At 39.3% G+C, this 24,718-nt stretch overlaps 1 protein-coding gene and 1 long non-coding RNA gene across 5 annotated transcripts in view; one reads left to right on the top strand and one right to left on the bottom strand.

Moving 5' to 3' along the window:
* Positions 1–1,884: 1,884 nt before the first annotated feature.
* Positions 1,885–24,718, top strand: part of LOC148124072 (uncharacterized) — a 41,917-nt gene continuing 19,083 nt past the window's right edge. The window contains exon 1 of the long non-coding RNA XR_015740154.1: positions 1,885–2,448. This is a non-coding gene — a long non-coding RNA (uncharacterized LOC148124072). The remainder of the gene's footprint in view (positions 2,449–24,718) is intronic.
* Positions 17,232–24,718, bottom strand: part of SUGCT (succinyl-CoA:glutarate-CoA transferase) — a 480,947-nt gene continuing 473,460 nt past the window's right edge. For all 4 annotated transcript variants that reach the window (XM_087916660.1, XM_026702266.2, XM_087916665.1 and 1 more), the window contains one exon: positions 17,232–20,114. In XM_087916660.1, coding sequence (XP_087772786.1) covers positions 19,951–20,114 — 164 coding nt within the window. In that variant the 3' untranslated portion in view covers positions 17,232–19,950. The remainder of the gene's footprint in view (positions 20,115–24,718) is intronic.

Here is a 24,718-nt window from a genome sequence, read left to right as displayed (position 1 = left end):
TTGCAGACCACGGAGATCTTTAATGCCCTTTCAGTTTTGTCTTAGATTATATCAGCAACCAAAACAGGAATGAAATATTTCCTGTGAGACTTTCCTGTCTACATCTGCAGTTTCTGGAACAGTGTTTTCAAGATAAGCAAATACCCAGCAGAATCTGTCCTTGATTGCACCAAAGCAATATAAAATTAGAATTGTTGGTATCTATAAATAGTGACATTTGAGCAATTGTCATGGTAATAAATAAATATATAAAATAATTAAGATATTATAGACTTGAAAATTTTGGCACTGTTCATAGGTTCATTTATTTAAATTTACTCTTACTGCATCCATCATCCCAAATTACCAAATAACCAAAGCTCAATGTGAAAAAGAACTATTGAGATTCTCAGTCATCCAGATCATCTAGGTTGTCCCAAGGGTACTTTTTTCAAGAGGCAACTGTACTTTCCGGTTTTTCTTTGAAGACATTTTGCTTCTCATCCAAGAAGCTTCTTCAGCTCTGATTGGGTGGTGGGGAATGGAAGGATTTATACTCCTAGCAGACAGCTGATCATAGTATGCTACAACATAACATGGCACAACACAGGAGAACAAACCCATCAGGACTAGATTCAATAGTCCATCTGCATTTAAAAGATAAAGGACACTCTTTTGAAGATAGCAAAGTCTACATTTTGGACAGAAAGTATTGCTGGTTTGAAAGAGGGGTCAAAGAGGCAGATGGACTACTGAACTATGTCAAAATTAAACAGCCCTCTCTCAACAGAGGAGGAGGGATATGACATCATCTATCTCCAGATGGAATTGCATTCACCAGACAATGGATGTGCAATTTGGAAGTATTCTTGACCTTAAAACTCCTGCCTTTACAGAACTCCATCCGTAAAGGCAGACTATTCACTAAATGTACCAATTGAAATTGATCCAAGACTGGAAGCTCTGTTCATCTCCTGCACAGCTGAACGAAACACTTTCTACCTTGAGTTGAAATGTTGCAATAAAAGTATTGGAATGATGGAATTGAAAACCACTTGGAAGTTACAATTGGTACCCAAAGCAACAGTGCTCATAGTTATGCAAATTGCACTAGTTTCCTGTAGATTTCTGAATGTAACTCAAAGTGCCACCTACAAACCATTTATCATCTTTAAAGCCATTCACATGATACAGGAAATAGGATGAGTTATTTGCATATTACATATCTCTGATTATGTTATACCAGAGGTCTGATAGCATGGGCATGCTTAAGGTCTCCTGATGAGGAATTCCGGTTGACATCACAGCACAAATAGCTGGAAAATAGCAGGCTTTGCTGAGCCCTGTGAAATTCAGCCAGTAACCGCTGTTGGGAGACCCTTCAGGGTCACAGCTGCCTTGGAGGGGTGGTGAAGAAAGGAGAGGTGCTTCTTTGACTACGAGGAAATTGCAATTTCTTCATTAGGTCCAAAGCAAGCTCTCCTTGAACAACAGCAGGGATGATGGCCATTGTTTTGGCTGTCACGAAGCTGGGCAACTGGAACCACAAGATTTGTGCTAGAGTAGTGTATGGACAGAGCATTTAAATTGGGTGAGATAATTATCAACTTTTACTCTAAAGATTGGAAGATAAGTAGTTATATAAGTTATATAAGTCTTCTAAATAAATAACATCTGCAAAATTGCTTTAGGATTTTGAATGCTTTGTGTTTTTGTCTATGCTAACCTTGTTTTATATTGTGCTATAGTGGTTCTTCTCTATTTAATTTTATCTTGGTTTCATTTAATCTTATGCAACTTACACAAAGTCACATTTTGTAAAATGGGTGCCCATACTCTTTATATTAACAAACAGTTGGGTGAATACCTTCTTCCTTAAAATCAAAGAAATACAGCCGAAAGGGAATATCATCTATGTGCTAATTACTTCATATTCTCAGTTGATCCTGTTCAATAACTTCATATAATTATAAAAATGAAGTCATATTGATAGAGATCATCTGGCAACTGGTGTCCGTCACCATCAAGTCCACTTCGCATGAACAACACATGAATCTACCAACAGATGGATGACCTTATAACATCACCCAGCATATGCTCAGCAGAGATCTTCAGCCAGAACCACTTACCAGGATCAATCTGATATGGTATAATGGTAAAGGTTCTATGTTAAAAATCTAAGAACAGTCTTGGAGAAAAGTTTCATTATAGAAACAATCCCTCCATGCAGATCCTTCCTATTATATTTCTCAAAGCATGTTATTATCCTCTTATTTTTCAGGAAAAAGAGTGCAGGCCAACACACAGGAAATGGCAGAAGCTACAAATAAACAAACAGCAATAAAAGAATGTCATGAGTTGCAAGTAGCTTAATTGAGAAAGGAAACTTTGCAAGTCTTTCCAGAAATTCTAATCAGACTCTGTCCTGGAACCAAAGATGTTTTTAAAGCTCAAAATGAGAACGAACAGGTTAGAATAATTTTTATTATGATTTATTTTGAATTACTAGAATAAGGGAGCTATATGTCCCCAAATTTAATTATAGAGTGAATGCCAAATGCTATAAAGGAGAATCAGAACGTTATGTAAATTAAAATTGTGATTAGAATGATGGAATTCTGATTTGATAATATTGGGCTGCTCAAACAGGTAATCTAACTAATTTTTTTATTATGCTGTATATTTTATTGTTATAAATTTGAACACTCTGTTTGCAATACATGGCAGTAAGAGCAAAACAAAAACAAAAACTCTCTGAAAACCCACAAAATAAGGTCTGAAGCAAGACCATATATGACAGAGATAGAAACTTAAGAAAAAATGACATCAGAAAAAAGTGCATTAAAGAACCTTATATTGGGGCTACAGACATGTGAAAAAAATGAAAACCAGCTTACTTGACCTGCTTATGCTAAAACTTCATAAATTAGAGAAAGATATCTGCAAAGTTTATATTTCTTAGTACATGATGGTTATATGTGTCTTTCCAGGCTCCCTCATTCCAAATCATTGAATCAAAATTGCTTGCTTATTTGCTTGCTTGATTAAATAAATGTATATATCATCCATCTCCTTATTGAGTTGATCTGTTAAAAATAACACTTTTAGTTATATACACTTTTCTACTGCATAGAGTTGTTTTGAGAGTAAAATGGGATACGAAAACCATGAGATTCATCCAAAGATTTCCAAAATGAGGGCAGAACATTGCATTATGTCACCGCTATATATAAAATGATCTGATCTTTTGAGACAGGTATATGAATTTACTAGATTATTAAATAACTGTTATAAACAATATAGTTTCTAATTTCTAATTCCAAGGAGATAGAATAATAAAACAATGTCCATTTATCTAGTTTAAGGGGAAGTTTGAAATAACATTAATTGTAACATCTGACACCTTTGCACCATATTACGGATTATAAAGCCAACTGATTTCCTAATAAAGCCAACTGTGTTTCTAATCACAACACAACAGTGGTATCCCATTGCTTACCAGACAAGACATAAAGACACAATAATTATTGAAAACTTGAGTTTGACAATGAAAGAGTTAAAAACATAATAGATAGTAGAAGAAATCCCTATGTAGCCCTTCTTCCCTTGGTCTCATAAGCACATGCTTATTTTGCTTAAAGGTTAATTTAAGAATGCTACATTTCCATATTTATTTGATACATCAAATAAAGCAGTGATTCTCACATAAGGCATCAAGACATCTTGGTTATTTATATTTGCGGAAAAAACATGAGATTTGGATGCTTTACAGAGTGACATGACAGTAGAAACTAGCTCTACAAAGGATGTGTTGTATAGTCATCAACAACATAATGATAGGAATATTAAAACTACTAATTAATTCCGCTCAGAACAAAATTATAGGCATTATATAGTATGTTAAGGATGTCAGATAGGAAAAGGTTGCTGTATGGAAACTACAGTATGTACAAATAAGTCCTATTTCCACAACTTTTGTAGTCAATCAGCCACTACCCCAGTCAAAACTCTTCATCACTGATTCTGGCAATAGATAATCTCATTAACTGTTCAGAAGTCATTTTGGGTGCAAATAAGAATTCTCACTCCCCCCAGTAAATCATTCACCTCAGGGAACTCAAAAGTTTGAGTTCTAGGGCCTTTTCTGTCTTTAATTAAAAACCTTACAACTAAACTGTGTACCCTGACAAACGTGAGGGAGCTAATTTACTCAAAACATGTTTGGTCTATTTGCATGTAATTCTAATTCATAATTCAGATTGTTAAATTATTTATTTCTCACATCCACATCCAGTCAGAACAGATATGAAAGTTTAGGTGCCTTGTCTTCTGTTTTAGAAAAATCACTATTAATTACAACTAATCCGCTAAAAATAGTATTTAATCTTTTAAATTAATTAACTTAAACATATGAGAAATGAAAGATACCATTGAAATGATATTATGAATATAAAACTTTGATCTACCTTTATCTGCTAGAACTGAAAGTAAGCAACTGGGGAAAGCATAGGGCTATGTTATGTTTATCTCATTCTAATCTTGATTGAGAAATGTGCATTCATTTCTCTAGGTTGATTTAAGATTTTTTGAACCATGAAGGGCTAGACCTCTACCTACATTTACAGATTCTTTCAAAACATGTTTTCAAAAGTTCAAAAGTCACAGATTAACAATAATGGACTATAACGACATAATGTTGAGAATAAATTATGTTATCCAGTCATCTGATAAAAAACAGCAAAGAAAATATTTACAATGTATTCAAGGAGCACATGAAAAGCCATGAGAGTTCAACCATTGAGTCACTTTCTGAGCAGGGTTTCTCCATTGGCACTACCATAATTCTACATCATTAGCAATAACCTTCCTTTTTAAAACTTTCTGCATGGTAAAAGTATGACATCTCTTCAGGGTTGCAGTAATTCCTGAGTCATGGATCTCTCATAATTAGCTCCCTCACATTTGTCAGAGTACACAGTTTAGTTGTAAGGTTTTTAATTAATGAGACTACACTTTCCTATAGTGTAGTCATTTAATAGGCATAAATGAACAATCAGGGTTGTTCATTGACACCTAGTAAAAGACTACACTATAGGAAAGAAGCCGATTTCTCATGTAGAGGAGTTTGAGGCCTAATTTCTCATGCAGAGGAGCTGTATTTCTGATTAAATTTGTGAGTTTCTTGCACTTGGATTTGGTTGTGACATTGCTACAGAAAACAAATGTCCTCTTTTTAGATGAAAAATTAATTCCTAGGATGACTGCTGCCAGAGGAACGCCTGAAAACAAAGGAAGAGAGGTTAAGGGTAACCATGCATAGTCAAGCTGGCATACACCCCGGTCATTGCTCAGCATTCTTCAATGATCACCATAGGGAAGCAAACAGGAGTATATAATGTCATCAGTGCGAGGCAGCACTAACCATCCCAGCAATAACTAACCTGCGCAAGAAGAGAACAAATCGACCTGGGAGGTTTTGCCAAATGGAACTGGATTAACACTTCATTGAATTCGGCTACCTTATGTCTTTTTGCATCACATTAAGATGTGGGTCATGATCCAAGCCTGCCCACAATTGAAAGGTTTTCTCTTACTGTTCTATTCTGCGGCTTGCTTCAATGAAACACACAATTTCTCCCACATTTTAAAGAAGAGATTTATAATGTCTATAGTGCCCAGCTTTCTGTTTATTTCATAGATCTAAGTAGTGACAGAAAATAGAAGTTAATATGAAAGGACAGCAAAAATCTAGGCATTCTTCAACAGCTCTCGAAAAGCAACCCAACTGAACATAACTTGCAGTAGAGCTGCCAGAACTAGACCATTAGATGGCAGAGTTGAGTTTTAAGGTCTATGCTGCCATCTAGTGATTATCTGGATATTTGCACTCCAGAATTGGTACTCTAATCACATTTGCTCTGTGACATTTTATATTGCTTGTAAGCATCCCAATTTTTGTAATTAGTAAGATAAATTAATACATATTTTTAAAGACAGTATTACATAATTTGAAAAGATAACAGAATAACAGAGTTGGAAGCGGCCTTGGAGATCTTTTAGTCCAAACAGAAAACCTTGTATCATTTCATACAAATGGTTGTCAAATCACTTCTTTAAAACCTCCAGTGTTGGGAGCACCCATAACTTCTGGAAGTAAGCCATTCCACTAATTAATTGTTCTAGCTGTTAGGAAATTATTTCTAAGTTCTCTCCTTGGTTAGTTTCTATCCATTGCTTCTTGTACTACCTTCACATGCTTTGGAGAATAGCTTGACTCCCTCTTCTTTGTGGTAACCCCTGAGATATTGGAACACTGGTATCATGTCACACCAGTCCTTCTTTTTATTAAACTAGACATCATATGTTTTTGCCTCCAGCTCTCTAACCATCTGTGTTGCTTTCTTTGCACACTTTCTAGAATCTCAATATCTTTTTTTATATTATGGATGCAATATTCCCAGGGTGGTCTTCCTAAGGCAACTTCAGATCCTGCTTTGCTTTACTTGCTATCACTTTCTCTCAATCAAAGTTTCCTTTTGAAATATTGTTTGATTTAAGAGTTGAGCTTTCTTGAAGAGAGAGGAGAGGCAAGTCCTTACAGCATTATAAAGTAGGTGTCAAGCCCCGATCAGCTTGCCAAACCTGGGGAGAAAGGGGGATGGCAGAAACAGCTGCAGGAACAGCGTGGATCCGACGGCTACCTGCTCTTACTTGCCAGCTGACTGGTGCTGATCGTGCAAAGTGACTGCATGCCTTCATCTAGAAACAGCTGACTGGTGCTGACTGCAAAGCAGCCAGAACGGCTGACTGGTGCTGATTGCAAAGCGCCAAAAACTGGGAAGAAACTGGAGGACTGAAGGATGCCAGATGCTGGTTACGTGTCTGGGGCTGAGCCATGGCGTGGCTATGGTCATTTACAGTGCTGCTAGGTGGTAGTTCCCAGCACTGACTTTGCATCTACTAAGGACTCATTTGTGCTGGACCTCAATATCCATTAAACCTGTTCAATCAAGCCTGCTTGTTTCAGTGTTTTACTTCGTCAGGCTACAGACGTGTGAGAGTAGGACTAACACACTTCATGTGATCTTGAGTCTATCCCTCTTTTAATGCAGTCTAGGACTTCATTGGCTCTTTGGTTGCTGCAGCCCACTGCTGGTTCATATAAAAGTGATTGTCCCCTAGGACTCCAAGATCCCTCTCGCAGTTACTACTAACTGGCTGTATTATTATGATTTTTATTATTATTAAATTATTATGATAGGACTACATTATTATTACTTTTTGAAATTTATATTATATATTATTTCATAAGATAAATTGTAAGTGTACCTTAAAAATGTAACCAGGAAAAAATTAATGTCAGTTTTGTTGCCTAATTTTTGAATAATGAATAATCATCATCATGAATAATCACAAAGTGGTAGTTTTTAAACCATGTTGTACCCACTCCTTGGTTTAGAATTACTTTCAATAATTTTCTTCTCCATTTATAAGCCCAAGCTACTATTCTGAGAGGGGTTTTTTTATGCCTACAATAATGAGGCCAGTGGTAAAACTAGGCAATTTAAGATTCTTCCATTCAAAAAAAAAATTATTTTAAATAGACAGGTATATTACTTCTGTGATTAACCATAAAACCAATTTTTTTTCACACGTTTGCAGAGATGTTCTGACAAGGTACTATTTTGAATCTGAAATTCACTTTTTTACTCATGCTTCTAAAGGAAAAAAATAAAGCAGAAGCAGCCTCAGTTTATTCTGGTCTGCTGGCACTGGCCCACTTGTTATTTGTCCCTGGCTTCCCTATCATCTGCTGATCATCAGGTGTTACATTTGAGAGGAGTATAGTTTGAAGGATCTTAAGAGTTTAAACCTCACCCCACAACCAAAGTGCATCTTGTCTGCACCAGAAGAAGTTCCCACAGTCAGGATCTAGTTGGAATCTTTTCTTTTATAAAGGGAATGTTACTCTATTGATGAAATAGTCACTATTACTCAACTATCTCACAGGATGGTTGCTATGATAAATAACTATTATAAGTGGACCTATGTACATTCCAAAGTGCTTCTAAAAGGAGGGAAGAAAAAATTGTAATAAATACAACACAGACTAAGTTAAACAACATTCCTCACAGATAATCCAGTTCAGCCAATTGGAAAGCATCTATTCTGCAAAAGTGAATTTAAGCTGCAGAAAGCAGCTTGTTTGAAGTGGTTTATATTGGACACATCTCAAGAACAATAACCATAAAATATGCTCTATTATAAACTCCTCCAAATCATCAAACTTACTCCACTAACAACATTTTGAAGCAAAGAATTATATTAAAGAAATGTGGGGCAAGTAAAACTGACCATAAGTTTATGTATTTGAATACATGAAATAGAAAAGATAAATAAAATGACAGCTTTCTCTTTTAATGCTGAACTGACAGGCGAAAAGTTAACTTTAGCCTTTTTAAAAATCTATCCTTTTGCAACTTTCCTGTGAATCTAATTATATGATCTCTATTCTACACTGTGTCTTATCTGATTTTTCAGAATTGGTGTCAGCCAAGAGAAATATGATTGAAAAATAAAAAGATACAAATATTCCCATAACTACTGATCCAGCAATAATATAACTCCTTCATGTCAAGACACTCTTCTGGTTTACACTTTTAAAACCTTAAGTTCAAATACATCCAAAATAAGGCAACATTTCTCAAATGTTCCTTTTAGGAGTGAAATGAATCCTCTCATCTTGATCCATATAGAAGAAAAAATAAAGCTACCCTGTCTCATTGTATTTTCTATGCTGCAGGATGTCAGGCTATGAAGACAATTCCTTCTGATATAAATTTCAGTTTAAAACAGTGATGGTAGCACTGATACTGAAGCTCAATAGCCAAGTGCTTCTTCCAACAGTTGAACCAGGGTTGCAGACAAGAATGTGGTCCTTAAAAAGGTAAAATCAAGAGGGTGATATTGTTATAGCAATTACAAATAGACGGAAGAAATAAAGATGGATTTTGTCATATTGCTTAGTATATGTTACTGGAGAAGCCAAGCTTTTTTTTTCAGAAATTGAAAAATTGACTAGCAAGATTATAAGATCTGGCTGCCAGATAAACCGATGTGTGAAATTTACCACAGAGCTCCTATACAAAAGGCTGAGAGCAGAGCAAGATTAAAAATGCCCATGAATTTAAAAAAAAACACAATTATTTGCTTATGTCAAAGTTGAGTCAAACTTTGGTCCAGGGGCCCAATGCAAGCTGTGCCGAAAATACTACATTCTAAAGTTGCTCTCAAATTGGCACAGAACCATTATGAATGAACGAAGGAGTTTACCAGGATAATGAAAGTTAATAACTTTTAGTGGCAGAAATGTTTTTTCTTTAACATAAGTATGAACAGTTTATCTAGGCTTCATTCTAAAAGGAAACAAAGAGTTTACCTTCCATTAGAAGAAGATGTGTCTTGCATTAGAAGATGTGTCTTTACTTTGAATAATTCAATAAAGGTATTTAAAAAAATAATAGAAGTAGACCTTAAAGGGGGACAAAACAAGAATTACACTGTTGCAACATCCCTTTCCAGTTTGCTAAAAACAGCAAGTCTTACACTGCAATGGGTTGGGGTTAGGGCAGTGGTGGAATTCAAATTTGTTTAGTACCGGTTCTGTGGGCATGGCTTGGTGGGCATGACAGGGGAAGGATACTGTAAAATCTCCAGTCAGAGGTGATATTTGCCAGTTCTCCAAACTACTCAACATTTCTGTTACCAGTTCTCCAGAACAGGTCAGAATTTCCTGAATACCACCTTTAGGTTAGGGCATGGCACATGGCAACCTGGCATTATGCTCAAGTTGTCACTTTAATAATACAGTGGATCCTGCAAAAGCTTTTGATCAAAAGATCATTGGCCTTTGATAAATACATGTACAATGGATCTGCATTCAAAATAATAAATAGCATTCTGATGTATTTCATCATTGTCTTTGCATGTAGAAGTGGGAAAAGGCCCTATCCAAAATAAATGTGTTCTGAGAAAAGATTAGTTCATATAAATTTCCAAATTCTTTTGAGAAACATGATTTTAAAGGTAATGTATTTCTTATTTCCATAGTCTTCCAAATGAAAAATTAAATTTCTCTTGAAGAAACAGTTATTTACTCTTTTAAATGCTGTGTAGAAATTGCAAGTAACTGTTGAGCATTAGTTTTTTTTTTTAATGTAACATTGGAAGATGCCCAAAAGGAAAGTCTTAGTGAATATTGATCTCTCATCTTTACATTTTTAGAAACTAGTTTCCCATAAAGTCAGGCCATTTCCCCACTAGCAACTTCATAGCATCACCCAACCATTGTTGCAATAATGAATAGCCTATGCTCATTACTATTATTTTGGCATGAAATGCTTGAATGACTCTAGAAAACACTGTAAATTACTAATGGGGAAATAACCTAAGTCTCCTCTGAGATCCTTACTACTAGTCACAAATCAGATCTTATGTAGTTATAATTACTAACACAGAAGAGGAGAAAGTCAGAAAGTTTCAAAACGATCTTCAAATTGATAAGGAAAATTGCATTCTATACCTGATCGTTTAGTAATTCAGTTGCTCATAAAAAAAACCTGCCTATATTGCTAAGGACAGCTTGTTGAAATAGAATTCTTATAACCAGTAGCCAACCCTGCTGGTGAAAAATGCATTAAAAACTATGCTTGCAACAGTTAGCAGTAGAAGGATGAGGAGTGATTGAAAAGAGGGGTTTCTTTATTCTAATTACTTTATTCTAATTATTGCACTAATTACTGGAGATTTTGTAGCAGCATCTGGATGACTTCAAAAGAAAAAGCTATAAAAGCTAGATTGAATAGTACCTGACTGTACAGCATCATTCCTCCAGAAAAGTCCCTCTAAAAACTGTTGGGGTTTCCCCCATCATTTCCCCAAAATGCATAGTCACAGACATCAAACTCCGTAAGAAGACTGACTAAAGAGTCATCCCCGCCCTTCCCCCACCCCTGATCCATGATTATTCCACAATAGCAAAGGTAGTAGCAGCTGCTTAGCCCTTTACTTAATAGCCTATAAATATTGGACCTTTGTTCCATAAGGATGCAATCTTCTGAGAGAATATCACAAAAGTGTTTTTTCAGTAAGCAACGGGACTTTTTTTCTTTTTTTTCTTTGAAAGTGTTTCGCTTCTCATACAAGAAACCTCCACTTATCTATGTCTTGGGGTCACATGAATAATACTCCTAGATGAACCCAAGAACACAGATAAATCTCCAAGTGCTTCAACAACCCTCTAAAAGGATGCAAATGATCAGCAGTCTGCAAGGATACAAATCCTTCCATTCTCCACTGTTAAGTTTGGGAAAGAGAGGCTGAACCAGAGCATGAATGCAACGAATACTTTATTGAAACAATAAAGGGCTGACCGTGCCACGCCTGGAACTGGCTCGCAGCAATCAGCAACTGGTGGGACCCGCAGCCTGCTTTTATAGCTGGCTGCTGGGAGAACCAACCAATGGGTGAAGGGAAGAACGCCCACGCAAAGTGAGTGGACCTGAGTGAGAACTCCTAGAGTTCTCAGGACATAACACCCCTTCCCCCAGATGCGAACACGCATAGTCTCTGAGGTAGGCCGGAGGTTTATGTTGGCGCCGGAAGGCGCAGCTCTGGAACACTGTCTGTCCGTTCGGGGTCTGCCTGGGAAGGCAGGGCCGGTAGGTGTCATCAGTATGCCCCTCGGTTCGGGCATGTCCGGGGCTCGTAGGGTTGGTCTCTGGGGATGCGCTCCCGTAGACAGGATCGGGTTGGTCAGCCGTCTGTGTGTCGCTGTCCGTGTTCGGCTTCGGGATCGGCTGTTGGTGTGAACTGGTCGCCGGGCATGATGTGGATGTGGGGCTGCTGATGAGGTCTCCCTTCATGCGTGTGACTCTGGATCCCTGCTGGCGAGGGTGCTGAGGCGCCTCCGTAGTTGGTCTATGTGCCTTCTCCAGACGCCATGCCATCCTCTAGTCTGACCCGATACGACCGCGGTCCGGTGATGGCTACGATCTCGCCCGGGATCCACAGGGGTCTCCAGCGGTTCCTCGTGAATACTGGCTCCTGTAAGATAAAATGTCTAACCCCGATGTGGAAGCGAGGGAGAGTCAGGGCAATATTGTGGGTGGAGTCTGTCCAATACAGTCCTCAGGCGCCTGCCCATCAGGAGTTCGGCTGGGGACTTATTGGTGGCTGAGCAAGGAGTTGAGTGCTGGCTCATCAGGAACCGCGAGAGTTTGTGGTGCCAGTCATCCCTGCTGAACCTAGCCAGGGCTTCTTTAGTGGTCCTGACGGCCCTTTCAGCCAATCCGTTACTGGCAGGATGAAATGGGGCTGTGAAAATGTGGCGGATGCCCAGGTTGGCCACGAAACGGCTGAACTCGGTCGATCACGAACTGTGGGCCATTGTCAGAGACAATGGTGTCGGGTAGCCTGTGCGTTACGAACAGGCATGTTAATACGTTGGTGATTGCTAGTGTGGTGGTCGTGGATAGCTGTGCTACGTCAATCCATTTAGAATAGGCGCCCACGACCACTAGGAACATCTTCCCATGCAAGGGCCGGCCAGGTCGATGTGAATTCTGGACCAAGGAGCGCTGGCGCTTTCCCATCTAGTAGGGGTGGTAATGGGGGAGCAGGACGGGATTCCTGGCAAATGCTGCAGGAACTTACCCAATTGACAACGTCCTCGTCGAGACCGGCCACCACACGTAGCTGCGTGCTAATGCCTTCATTCTCACGATGCCAGGGTGTCCCTCGTAACGCTTCCAGAACTCGGGTACACAGCGAGGTCGGGATGACCACTCGAGTGCCCCATAGTAGACAGCCCTGCAAACTGGACAACTCCTGCATGCGAGTCTTGAAGGGTGTGAATTTGTTTTCAACATTGCCCCTGGCCACCCCCTCCTCACCCAGTCGAGCACCTGGGCGAGCGTTTGATCTGCCTTGGTTTTAGCCGCAATATCAAGGGCAGTGATGGTAGGTCCAACTGGGTGATCTCGAAAATCGCGTGGACAGGAGCAGGGTCTTCAGCCGGAGCCGGCAGGGGCAGCGACTGAGAGCGCCAGCGTGGGACAGTGTTTTACCCGGGCGGTGTATAAGTCTGTAGGAGTAGGCTGCTAGGAAGAGGGTCCACCTTGTCATCCTAGGGGAAAGGACTTGAGGGGTCTGTTTGTCCCTGGCTAGTAGGCCCAGGAGGGGCTTGTGGTCCGTGACCAGCTCGAAAAAATGGCCAAAAAGAAATTCGTGAAATTTTTTCACGGCTGCAACAGCTGCTAGGGCTTCCTTATCGATCTGGCTGTAATTGCGCTCCGTTGCAGAGAGCGTCCTTGAGAAAAAGGCGATGGGAGCCTCGGCGCCATTGGGAAGCCTGTGACTTAGTACCGCCCCCAATTCCAAAAGGGGATGCGTCTGCTGCCAGCACTAAAGGAAGGTTAGGGTCGAATTGAATAAGTACCGCCTCTGACGTGAGTAGTGATTTGACGGCGTGGAAAGCCTGATCTTCTTTGTGCCCCCAGTGCCACGGTGACTTTCTATCCAGTAATCTGTGTAGGGGTTCGGCTACTGATGCTTTATGGGGCAAGAAGGATGCATAAAAGTTCAATAGCCCCAAGAAAGCCTGCAGCTCAGTTTTGGAGGTTGGAGTGGGTGCCTCGTGGATTGCCTTAACCTTGGACTCCAGGGGTGGATGCCAGAGGCGTCAATTTTATAACCCAGAAAGTCCACCTGTCTAGTGGCAATGGCACATTTTTCTTTTTCAACCTGAGGCCATGCTGTCTGAACCTCTCTAACACTGCTCGAACTCTCTGGAAGAGTTGGGGTCTGTCCCTGGCCGAGACTAAGATGTCGTCGAAGTAGGGTACTACACCAGGAGGCCCTGCAAAATCCGCTCCATGAGGGATTGAAAAATACCTGGGGCAACTCTTACGCCAAATTGGAGACGCTTGCATTGGAAAGCACCCCTGTGCGTGACAATGGTCTGGAGTTCTGCTGTTTGGTTATCAACAGGGAACTGCTGATATGCTTGAGACATGTCCAATTTAGCAAAAATGCTGCCTGGTTCGAATGTGTGTAATAAATGCTGAATGACGGGCACAGGATAAGCGCTAACTTGCAAAAATTTATTGATTGTCGTCTTGTAGTCCGAGCAAATTCTCAGGCTACCGTCTTTTTGAGGGGTGTGACAATGGCGTCTCCCATTTGGCAAAATCTGTTGGCTCAATGACCCCTTGTTTTAACAGTTTATCCAATTCTGCATCTAGTTTTGGCCGAATAGCAAATGGGACCCTACGCGGTTTTAGCCTGATTGGGACTGCCTGGGGGTCAACTGAGAATGAGATGGGGTACCGTTATAACACCCCAGCTCTTCGCTGAACACATCTGAGTAATCAGCGAATAAGGAGTCAGTGTCTGAGGTTGAGACAGCATGGACTCCTGTTAGCCCTAGGCCGAGATGGGGAAACCAATTGAGCCCCAATAAGGTGGGTAGATTGCCGTTAACTACCACTAGAGGTGACCTTTAAAAGCTTTAAAACTGACAAGGAACTTGCCTCTGCCGATTACAGGAATGGTCTTCCCTGGTAGTCCTTCAGGCTAAACTGGCATCTCTGGAGCCGGCTAGTGGATAGGCTGGGTTGGAGTCTCTTGAGGGTGTTCCACGAGATAATTGAGAGCGCTGACCCTGTGTCAACCTCCATGCGGCACGGTTTACCTTCTAGGGAAACGGAGAGAGAATTTTACTAACAGTGTGGCAAGTGTGCTTGGCAAGGTGGTGCGTGCAACAGTTCAATACTTGCCTCTGTGGTCCCGAGTGCGAGGGGGTGTCTTTGTGCTGCGCTTTGAGGGGCTTGGCAGACTCTCGCGATGTGTCCCTTTTATGGCAGTTATTGCAGGTGGCTCCCTTAAACTTGCAGGTGGCCCTCTGATGAGATCCCCACAGGCTAGGCACAGGGTGATGTGCTTGGGTGGACCGATGTTTTCTTGTTTGGCTCCTACCTGCGGCCGTCTGTCGTTGGAGAGGCGGTGGACGTCGTTTTCCACTGATGGCTTCCTCTGCTACCACCTCCTCGGAGTGGACTGGAAGTGATGTCAGCTTGGCACTTGGGCCCTGGTTTCGGTGGCTGAGTTCGTTGCCAACTCAGCTGCCAAGGCCTCCTCGACTGCTTGCAAGCGAGGTTGAGGTCTTTTTGGCGAGAAGGCGCCTTTGCAGGTGGAGGTCCTGACCCGCAGACTAGTTGATCAAGGAGCATGTCCTCCAGGTAGGTTCCAAACCCACAATGCAATGCTGCTGTTCTGAGAGCGGCCATATATTGATTGATGGTCTCCTTGCTCGATTGCTTCCTCATACGGAAGGTGAATCTCCTGGCAATCTGTGAGGGCCTGGGAGAATAGTGGTTAGTGAGGATTTCAAGTAACTCAGACCACGGAACGTTTTTCAGCTCACGAGCCACGAGTGCCGTGGCAGTATCGTAGACGGTGGCTCCACAGTAGATTAGGAAATAGGATTTTTTCGATGCTCTCCCGCATCCGCCAGGCCGACTGCATCGATATAATGATTAAAGCGGTTCTTATACGATTCCCACTTCTCCTCGTCTGGTTTGAACGCCGGAAGACTGGGTTGGAACTCATGGTGCTGGGGCTGGTTGAACTACCTGTGGAAAAAATCTCTCTGGGGCAGCAGACAATGTTTTAGTGCCTGTGGTAGGCGAGTGATTTCAGCTCAGGAGAGGCTTTTCGCAATCCTCTCTTTCTCTCTGGGTTAACCACGTTTGGCTGTTAGCCGTTGGCGGCGTCTAGATTCGCGCCTGTGTGGGCGTCAGTGGCTGGACTACAAAGCGCTGTGCTGTGCCTTCTAGGTTTGAAATTCAAATGACAGCCGTTTGAATTTCGCGCCTAATACTGAGCGGCTGCGGCTCGCAGCGCTTCACTTTCCCTGTAGCTGGGCTAACAAGCGGCTACAGACGCTTCTAACTTTCGATTCTGACCGCTCTCTCTGGCTGCGGATCAGCGTTACGCTTCTTATCGCTTGCTGGCCGCTTTCTCTGTCAGCGGATCAGCGTTTGCTCTTTTTGTTTGCTCTTTTTGTTTACTGACCGCTCTCTCTGGCTGCGGATCAGTGTTGCTCTATCGCCGGCGATCGCTCTCTCTGGCTGCGGATCGGCGGTCTAGTGACTCAGCGGTTGCATGGTGCTTCTGGTAGCCATCCTACCTTCGTCGCCAGTGTTAAGTTTGGGAAAAGAGAGGCTGAACCAGAGCATGAATGCAACGAATACTTTATTGAAACAATAAAGGGCTGACCGTGCTTGCCACGCCTGGAACTGGCTCGCAGCAATCAGCAACTGGTGGGAACCCCGCAGCCTGCTTTTTATAGCTGGCTGCTGGGGGAGAACCAACCAATGGGTGAAGGGAAGAACGCCACGCAAAGTGAGTGGACCTGAGTGAGAACTCCTAGAGTTCTCAGGACATAACATCCACTATCCTGTCAGAGCTGAAAAAGCTTCTTGGATGAGAAGCAAAACATCTTCAAAAGAAAAAACAAGAAAGTCCAGTTGCCATTCAAAAAAGTAAAAAATAGATAAATAACAAATTTCCTTCTTAAACACTAAAAATGAATACACAAATAGTCTGAAGATGAATGAAGATAAGAACATGAACTCTTAAATAGGTGTGGAATATTACAAAATCACCTAAATGACAAAACATTTAAGTTTTAGCAAATTTTTCATCCTCACTTTGCACTTGTAACCCTAGAGAAATACTCTGTCATTGTAGATATAGTTATGTTCTCTAATCTGAATGAGATTGAAAGACAGTTTCTAATGTTTATTTCATAAAGTAGTACAAATCAAGTTAACTCAGTCTCACAAAACCCAGAGTGATTTCCAGATTACAGGTTCTTTTAAATATGTAATTCTTAAGCAATTCATATTAATATTCCTAACATCCTGTCTTTTTCCTTCTTATTGCCAGGAATGAATGAATAAATGAAATAACACTCAGATGAAATACATAAGCATTTTCCTCGCTTTCTTTAATCTTCTCTCATGTTATTCAGCTAGTAATATGCCATTTTTGTAACATACAAAACAATCAAATTGATCACTATAACAGTTGGTTCAGAACTAATAATGAATTCATCTTGTTTATGAAGCTTTGGATTTTTGGACTTAATCAGTGTTTCCACTGTTACTTGAATAAACGACAGTCTTGCAAACATTTTGAAATAAATTTATTGTAAATTGTTTTGAGGAGGGAAGAGGGATGGGAAATATTTTAAATGCTTTTAGTAATATTTTGGTCAATTTTGGGAAGGCTTTCACAATGTGGCAACAGAATATTATGCTCAGTTTCAGTAAATGGAGGGTTTGGAAAGTGTGGTTTTTGACATTTGGAACTGAGATAATTAGATTGGGCACATGTTACACAACAATCTGCAATCTGAGAATACATCACTTTTGTGCGTCAATACCAATTTTTAAAATAATGTAATACTTTCTTTGAGGTTAATTTTGCAGTGTTATTCTATACCATCTAAGGATTACAGCGGCACTTACAACTTTTTTTTCAAAAACCAAGTCTTTGGTTTTCCTTTGTTGACTGTAAAATAGAAATAAACATTGATATCACAGTATACTTAAAAAGAAAAAAAACCTACCATATATAAGGAGATTCCCTGCTGCTTATTCAATACTACTTAATTAAGACAGATGCCCATGGCATATTATTCTTCCAATTACATTTAAGTACATTCCATGTGGAGTCCTTGACAAGAATCTCATAATAGTCCCTTCTATTAAAATATATCCCACATTATGTTCTACAGATTTATCTAGTGGATTTTATGAATCATGATCTGATTTCTCAAGCTTTGAGTTACATTAATATTTTTTATTTCCCTTCTTCATTCTTACCTCATTTGCTTCTGCATATGCCAAGCCTCTATTACTAAGAAACTTCAACATAGCACATGTGACTCTGATCTTCAGGTACCTTAATTATATATAACTTCTCTTTAAGGTTAAAATATTTGAAGTAATCAAGTACTCAGGACCAACCCCAATTATCTGAGAAGGGAATTAAACTTTAGAAAGTTTATTTTCTTTCTCAGATATTCACCAGGGAACAGATCAAGTGAGCTTTTACTTTACAGTCTTGGCTTTTTTCAATGGATGTTGATCTGGTTTGTTTGCAAGTTATTAAAGAAATGAAGTAGCTTAGCTTGGAATGGCAGCTACTATGGTTGCTAGGTTTGAATAGGAAAAAATTAACAATTTTTAAACAAACCATTTAAATTGTTCAAATAATGTTCAGAAAAATAAATTTAAGTAAGTCATTGCTGTAAGTCATTCTTAAAGCATTAATCAAGCTACTGTATGATTTGCTTCTGATGAAACTAGAAAGTTTTTGCAATTCAAGCAGCCTATATGTTATCTACATCTTTATTTTCAGGAGCAAATTGTGAATATCATGTTCGCATGTGTGTTTCAATAAATGTACTGAGCCAAATAAAAAAATTGAATCAGTAGGCCTGAGAAACTACTGAAAGATATTTTCAGAAGCCTTGACCTAAGCCAGAGATGGTTTATTTTCAGAGATTTTGAACAAAGCTGACTCTAATTTAAATATTTTTATTCTTGGAAATGAGGACGAGATGGCCTTTTTCACTGAGTGAAATCATTATATCTATTTGTAAATATTATTTTGAAAGAATAAGTTACTGCAACTGCCAGTTAGGGAACAGATGATGTTATCTAAAAGTGACTTTCTACATTCTTTCTTTCATTAACCTTGGCTGCTCTTCTTGAATTAAAGTTGAATTATATAATTGTACTTCCAACCCTGAAACCTATTTTTGCCCTGCTTATTTCTTTCTGGCACTTGCTCCAAATGTTTGATAGCTACAAATATTTCTGCATCAGAATTTCATAATGGATTTAGCATATGGACAAATGATTTACTCTGGTACTGAGACTGCAAGAGCATAAGTAAGTTTTTGGGTGTGTGTGCGCGCACACACACGAAAATGGAAAAAACATTAGAAGGAAATCTAAAAATATGAGAGGATAACGATACACAATTTAAGCTAACAAAGGAAGTCCTTACCACATAACTTCAAAGACAAGAGCAGTTCCATTTAAATTTAATTATATAATAATATTCTTCCTTTAATTTTTTGGGGTAAAACAACATAAGTTGCGAAGTTCAAATCTAGCACAGAGGATGTTACTTGTTAAACTAGAAACAAAGTGACAGGCCACTTATGAGCAAGCCTGTTTCCGATTCTTTGAATGAAATATGGTCATTATTTGTTGAATGTCAGTTTGGGTTAGTTTTATTTAGTTTCGGGGAAAGAGAGCAATGGCTCATTTTAGTACAGGCACACACAAAAAAACCCAATGGAATCTTCTTAGTCAAGATGTACGTTTGATCTAAATTATATGCCTGCAAGATTGAACAGTAATGCCTTCCTCCCACCCAATGCTTTTGAAGAAATGCCATATTGCTTTGTATACAAAAAGTGGCTTTGCTTTCATGTATCGTGTGCTGTTAATTATGGTCTAGATTCTACTAGCTTTATTCATGCTATTAGTTGCTCTTGGCATAGAAGCTAGATATTCTAAAATTCATCAATGTATTTCCAAAGAAGAGCACTACTGAAAGCATGGGGATGGGAAGAGTGTGGATTTTATTTTGTAACATCAGTGCTTAAGAGTTATAACTTCTTGCTTTTTGTGATAGTCAGTTGAAAGTTCCTTGGATGAAGAAAAGAAAATGAATTTCTTTATATCTATCTTCAGGCCAAGCAAAGAGAGCCCTGTCCTGCTGCTTGAACACTCTTGGATTTATAGTTCCTGACTCATTCTGTTGAATTTGGAAGCCATGGAAATGTGTTTCCCCAGGCATCCTGATCATAATGAATGGAAATTCAATTCACTTGAATTCATGCTGAGCTATTATCCCAGCATCAAACAGATCCTGTATAACATCATCCTTATACCCCAATGTACTCTTCAATACATCCAGTGTATGCTGTCCAACCAGAGGTGGTGGTTTAGGTTCAGACACTTCAAACTGGCTATACCTTACAGCTGGTCCTGTTGAAAAAAAAAAGAAATCTATTATTAATTTTGTGCATAATATCTTCCAGATGTACTACAGTAAGTGCTTCTGCTATAAACACTATTATTTAATATAAGAAATAAATAATTAAGATGCAACATCAGCCTAAAGGTATTTTTCTATTTCCTGATTACTTTTAAGTCTGGGATTTTCTGCCTTTTCCAAAACAGTAGAAACTATGAGGCACAAATAGCAATACACCTAGACTTATATACCACTTCACAGTGCTCTCTAAGCAGTTTACAGAGTCAGCATATTGCCCCCAACAACCCGGCGGCAATATTTACCAATTTCAGAAGGATGGAAGGCTGAAATACATTTATTACCAGAATATCTAATTTCATTATTTATATTAGAACAGACCTTATACAGTGTTTTCTACTTTCAACTGCTAAAAAACCCTGAAATATATGTAAAAGTATAGCTAAAAAGGAGGCAATTTTCCAATGATGTCTATCCCATTGTTGAAAAATTTGCATTGTCAGGATGTCATTCTTAAAATTCTTGGGTTTGGTGGGGTTTTTTTGTAACTCAAATTCATTGTGTCAGCTCTTCCATGATAGTTGTTCAGTTGCAGATTCAACCTGCACAGTTCTTTCAGCCTTATTTATACACATTAGTATGGCTATTAAACAAGGACGTGGTGGCTCAGTGGTTAAGATGCTGAGCTTATCAGTCAGAAAGGTCAGCAGTTCGGCAGTTTGAATCCCTAGCACCACATAATGGCATGAGCTCCTGTTACTTGTCCCAGCTTCTGCCAATCTAGCAGTTCGAAAGTATGTAAAAGTGCAAGTAGAAAAATAGGGACCACTTTGGTGGGAAGCTAACACCATTCCGTGTGCCTTCAGCATTTAGTTATGCCAGCCACATGACCATGGAGACATCTTCGGACAGCATTGGCTCTTCAGCTTTGTAACAGAGATGAGCACCACCCCCTAGAGCTGGAAACAACTAGCACATAGGTGCGAGGGAAACTTTTACCTTTATGGCTATTAAGCATAGATGTACCAAATCTCTATCGTTATACCATGCACCATGATTATTACACATTATAGCAAGAAGCATGATAAATAAGTGAATTTTACAGTATTGGAAAGCCAAACTTTGTATTAGTTCTATCTTCATAGCAATTTCTGAGATCATCATATGTAATCCTTCTGTAAAGATTGTCTGAAAGGCATGTGGATGGAAATTTTCTGCAATGGTTGTGTGTTAAACTTTTTTAAAAAAATGGATGCTGAAAGAATAAAACTTAAGAATTATTCCCCAATGTATACATATATTATGACTTATCATGCAAGCTGTTAAGATATATATTCTAGATATTACTTCCTCATCAAGTTCTCAAAGTAATAAAAATTTACACTTAGAATACCAAAACTGTCCCTGTAGGAGTTAACTCCATATCACTTTTTTATTTTGTGCCATTCTGCCTCAATATTTCAGGTATCAAATATATAAAAGTTGCAGGACACATTAAACATAAACACATTAAAAACAAAACCGTGGAAGCAACATTTTGTTACATAAGGCCATCAAAGGATGAAACAGCTATTTTGTTTTTAAAAGTCATAGTCTATAAATTTTTATGCAGGATATTTTAGATGAAAAAGGTTACAGATAAAAATGGAAATGTGCGCAGAGATACCCTTGACTACCCAAATGAAGTTCACTTGAATATTCATGTGAGCAGATGTATGCATATTCACCAATGGTGGGATTCAAAAAAAATTACTACCAGTTCTGCAGGCGTGGCTTGATGGAAGGATGCTGTAAAATCTCCACTCTCACCCCACTCCAGGGAGAAGGTTACTGCAAAATCATTCCCTCCCCACTTCTGGTGGAAGGTTCCTGCAAAATCCCATTCCTTCCCCACCCCACTACAGTTTTCACTAAGCAATGGAACATAAAAGGCCCTGATAATTCCTGATAATATCCTACTCAAAAATAGATAAGGCACTATAATAATTCCTGGATACTTTCTTTACTGGCATCCAGGCCTATCACTTTGATGGGGAAAATCTTTCAGGTATATCTCTCAAGAGCCACTGCTTCTTTATATTTTTCCTCTGATGAAAATGATTTCCTACAAATAGTTTTAACTATTTAGAATTCTGTTGTTGTTATCTTTTAATTGTACATGTACATATAGAGAGTAAATCTACAGACTAATAATATTTCCCTGTCCTAAGATCTAATCGAATAGGTTTTCTGGTTGAAATTATGACTCAGTAGCTGCAAAGGAAGGGTGTCAATGATTCAAAGGATTTTCCTATAAGCATGGAGAAAACCTGGATTTGGAAATATGAAAAATATGCTAGAAGAAAGCACTGTACCAAAATTCATCAAAGCAATAATCATTTATATTAAAATATAAGATTAATGTGGTTATGAGCACATTCACTTAAAAGTTGGACTGAACTAAGAGTTTCTCACGTCTAAGAAAATATGTTTAAAATTCTACTATATGTTAGCTAAAAACTTTCAAGAGTTGTTCAGAGCTTATAAAGAAAGAAGGGATAACTAAACATGGAAAAATTATTAGTTTTTAAGGTTAATGATAACAGTAAGATTATTTGACTGTAAGTCTAAAATAATAGCAGCAGTAGTTTAAAAAAAAGCCCTTAAGCTGAGTTCAACTCCTGGTAATTGTATTCATGAAGTTTTCTTGGCAGAGTTAAGAAAGGGGGTGGGCGTCACTGGCTTCCTCTGATACATTTAACTTTCCAGTCTAGCCAGCAACTCTGGAATTCCTAAGCAGTTTTATATCCAAATATTAATCAGAGCTGATCTAGTTTGACTTCAAGTTCAGTCAAGTTTGGATAAGTGCTGCCACCTGCTGAGACAACTATAATGCTGCAAACTTCTAATTAATGTTAAACACCAGCACCTTTCTGATCTTCCTGATTTCAAAAAAGTTACATAGAATCAGACCATCACATCTGGCAATGGTGGTTCAGCTGGAAGTTGAAGAAATACACACACACACACACACACACACACACACACACACACACACACACACGTAGGAAGAGCTGTTAAACTCGAACTCTTCCCGAGCCTTCTATAATTTCATTAAAGCCAAACTTAAAGACTCAAAATCTACCCCACCCCTAAATGGGAAAGACTGTAACAATGAAGTTGTAAAGGCCAACCTCTTTAATATGTTCTTCAGTTCAGTCTTTGTTGACAGCAACGGCTACTGCCCACCATTTCCTAGTTGCATCACAACAAATTGTAACGACTTACTACATATTGACTTTACAGCAGTTAATATTGAAACAGCACTACATAACCTAAATCCATCCCTATCTATTGGCCCTGGTGGATTATGTGCCTACTTTTTGAAAAAGTTTGCCACTGCCCTAGCCAAATCTTTAAGCACAATCTATAAGATATCTTTCAGAACCACCTCCCTGCCTAATTTATGATCATTAGCCACGGTCATACCTATTTTTAAAAAGGGAGAGCCTAGTCTAGTAGAAAATTACATACCAATCTCACTTTGTTGCATCACCTGTAAAGTAATGAAATCAAACCAATCCATCACTCTATACTTAGAAACAAACAACCTACTTTCTAACTAGCAGTTTGGTTTCAGGAAAAATTTGTCCTGTAATCTGCAACTCCTATACTGCAGAAACATTTGGACCACACATCTGGACCAGGATAAAGCAAAAGTACAATTTTTATAGACTTCTGCAAAGCCTTTGATTCAGTGGTGCACGACAAATTATTGCTGAAACTTAGTACTTACAAGCATCACTGGACCCCTGCACAAATGGTTAGCCATGTTCCTGTCAAACAGGCAACAAATGGTCAAAATAGGGAAGGCCCCATCAAATCCAATACCAGTTAATAGCGGTGTCCCCCAAGGCAGTGTCTTAGGACCCACACTCTTTCTGCTTTGCATCAATGACCTATGTGACAATATTAAAAGCAGCCGCATCCTCTTTGCCAATGATATAAAATTATTTAATACCACTGACAATGCTGTTGCCCTGCAAAGTGGCCTTGACTATCTGTCAGAATGGTTGCACAATTGGCAACTCCAAATTTCAATTAACAAATGCTCTGTCCTGCACATTGGCAAAAAAAAAAAAAATCAGAACACCAAATACAAGTTAGGTGGTGTTATGTCCCTGTTGGAGTCTGAATCCAAGGAGGAAGATGAACAGCTGACAGGGAGTGGGAGTGTGGCTCCATTGGCTGTGGAGGAAACTGGGGAAGGGCAAAGTCCAGCTGGGCAGAGGAGGGGAAGGTAGAACAAGGGAGAGGGAGTTGAGGAAGAACCAGGCCCACCCCTCTTCATCCTGGGCACGCAGGGAGGAATAGAGAAGAAAGCAACATGGGTTGCATGGCTTATGGGGGAGGAAAGGGCCCTGATTCCCTTCATTAGCCATAGCTGGGAAGAGAATTTAAATGCATGCTGAGTGCAGCAGCTGCTGGGAGCAAACATGAATTTATCTTGTGTTGACTTTAGTTCTCTGTGTTCCTGGCGTTTCCCCAAATGTATTGAGTTATTGCCATACCTTTAAGTCTAGAATTCTTGCTTCTGCTCTGCCGGACTAATTACCTC

This window comes from Pseudonaja textilis, chromosome Z, assembly GCF_049901715.1.
Source record: "Pseudonaja textilis isolate UNSWEBS1 chromosome Z, rPseTex1.2, whole genome shotgun sequence".
In the NCBI taxonomy this organism is placed as follows: Eukaryota; Metazoa; Chordata; class Lepidosauria; order Squamata; family Elapidae; genus Pseudonaja; species Pseudonaja textilis.
This window is presented reverse-complemented; position numbering and strand designations above follow the sequence as displayed.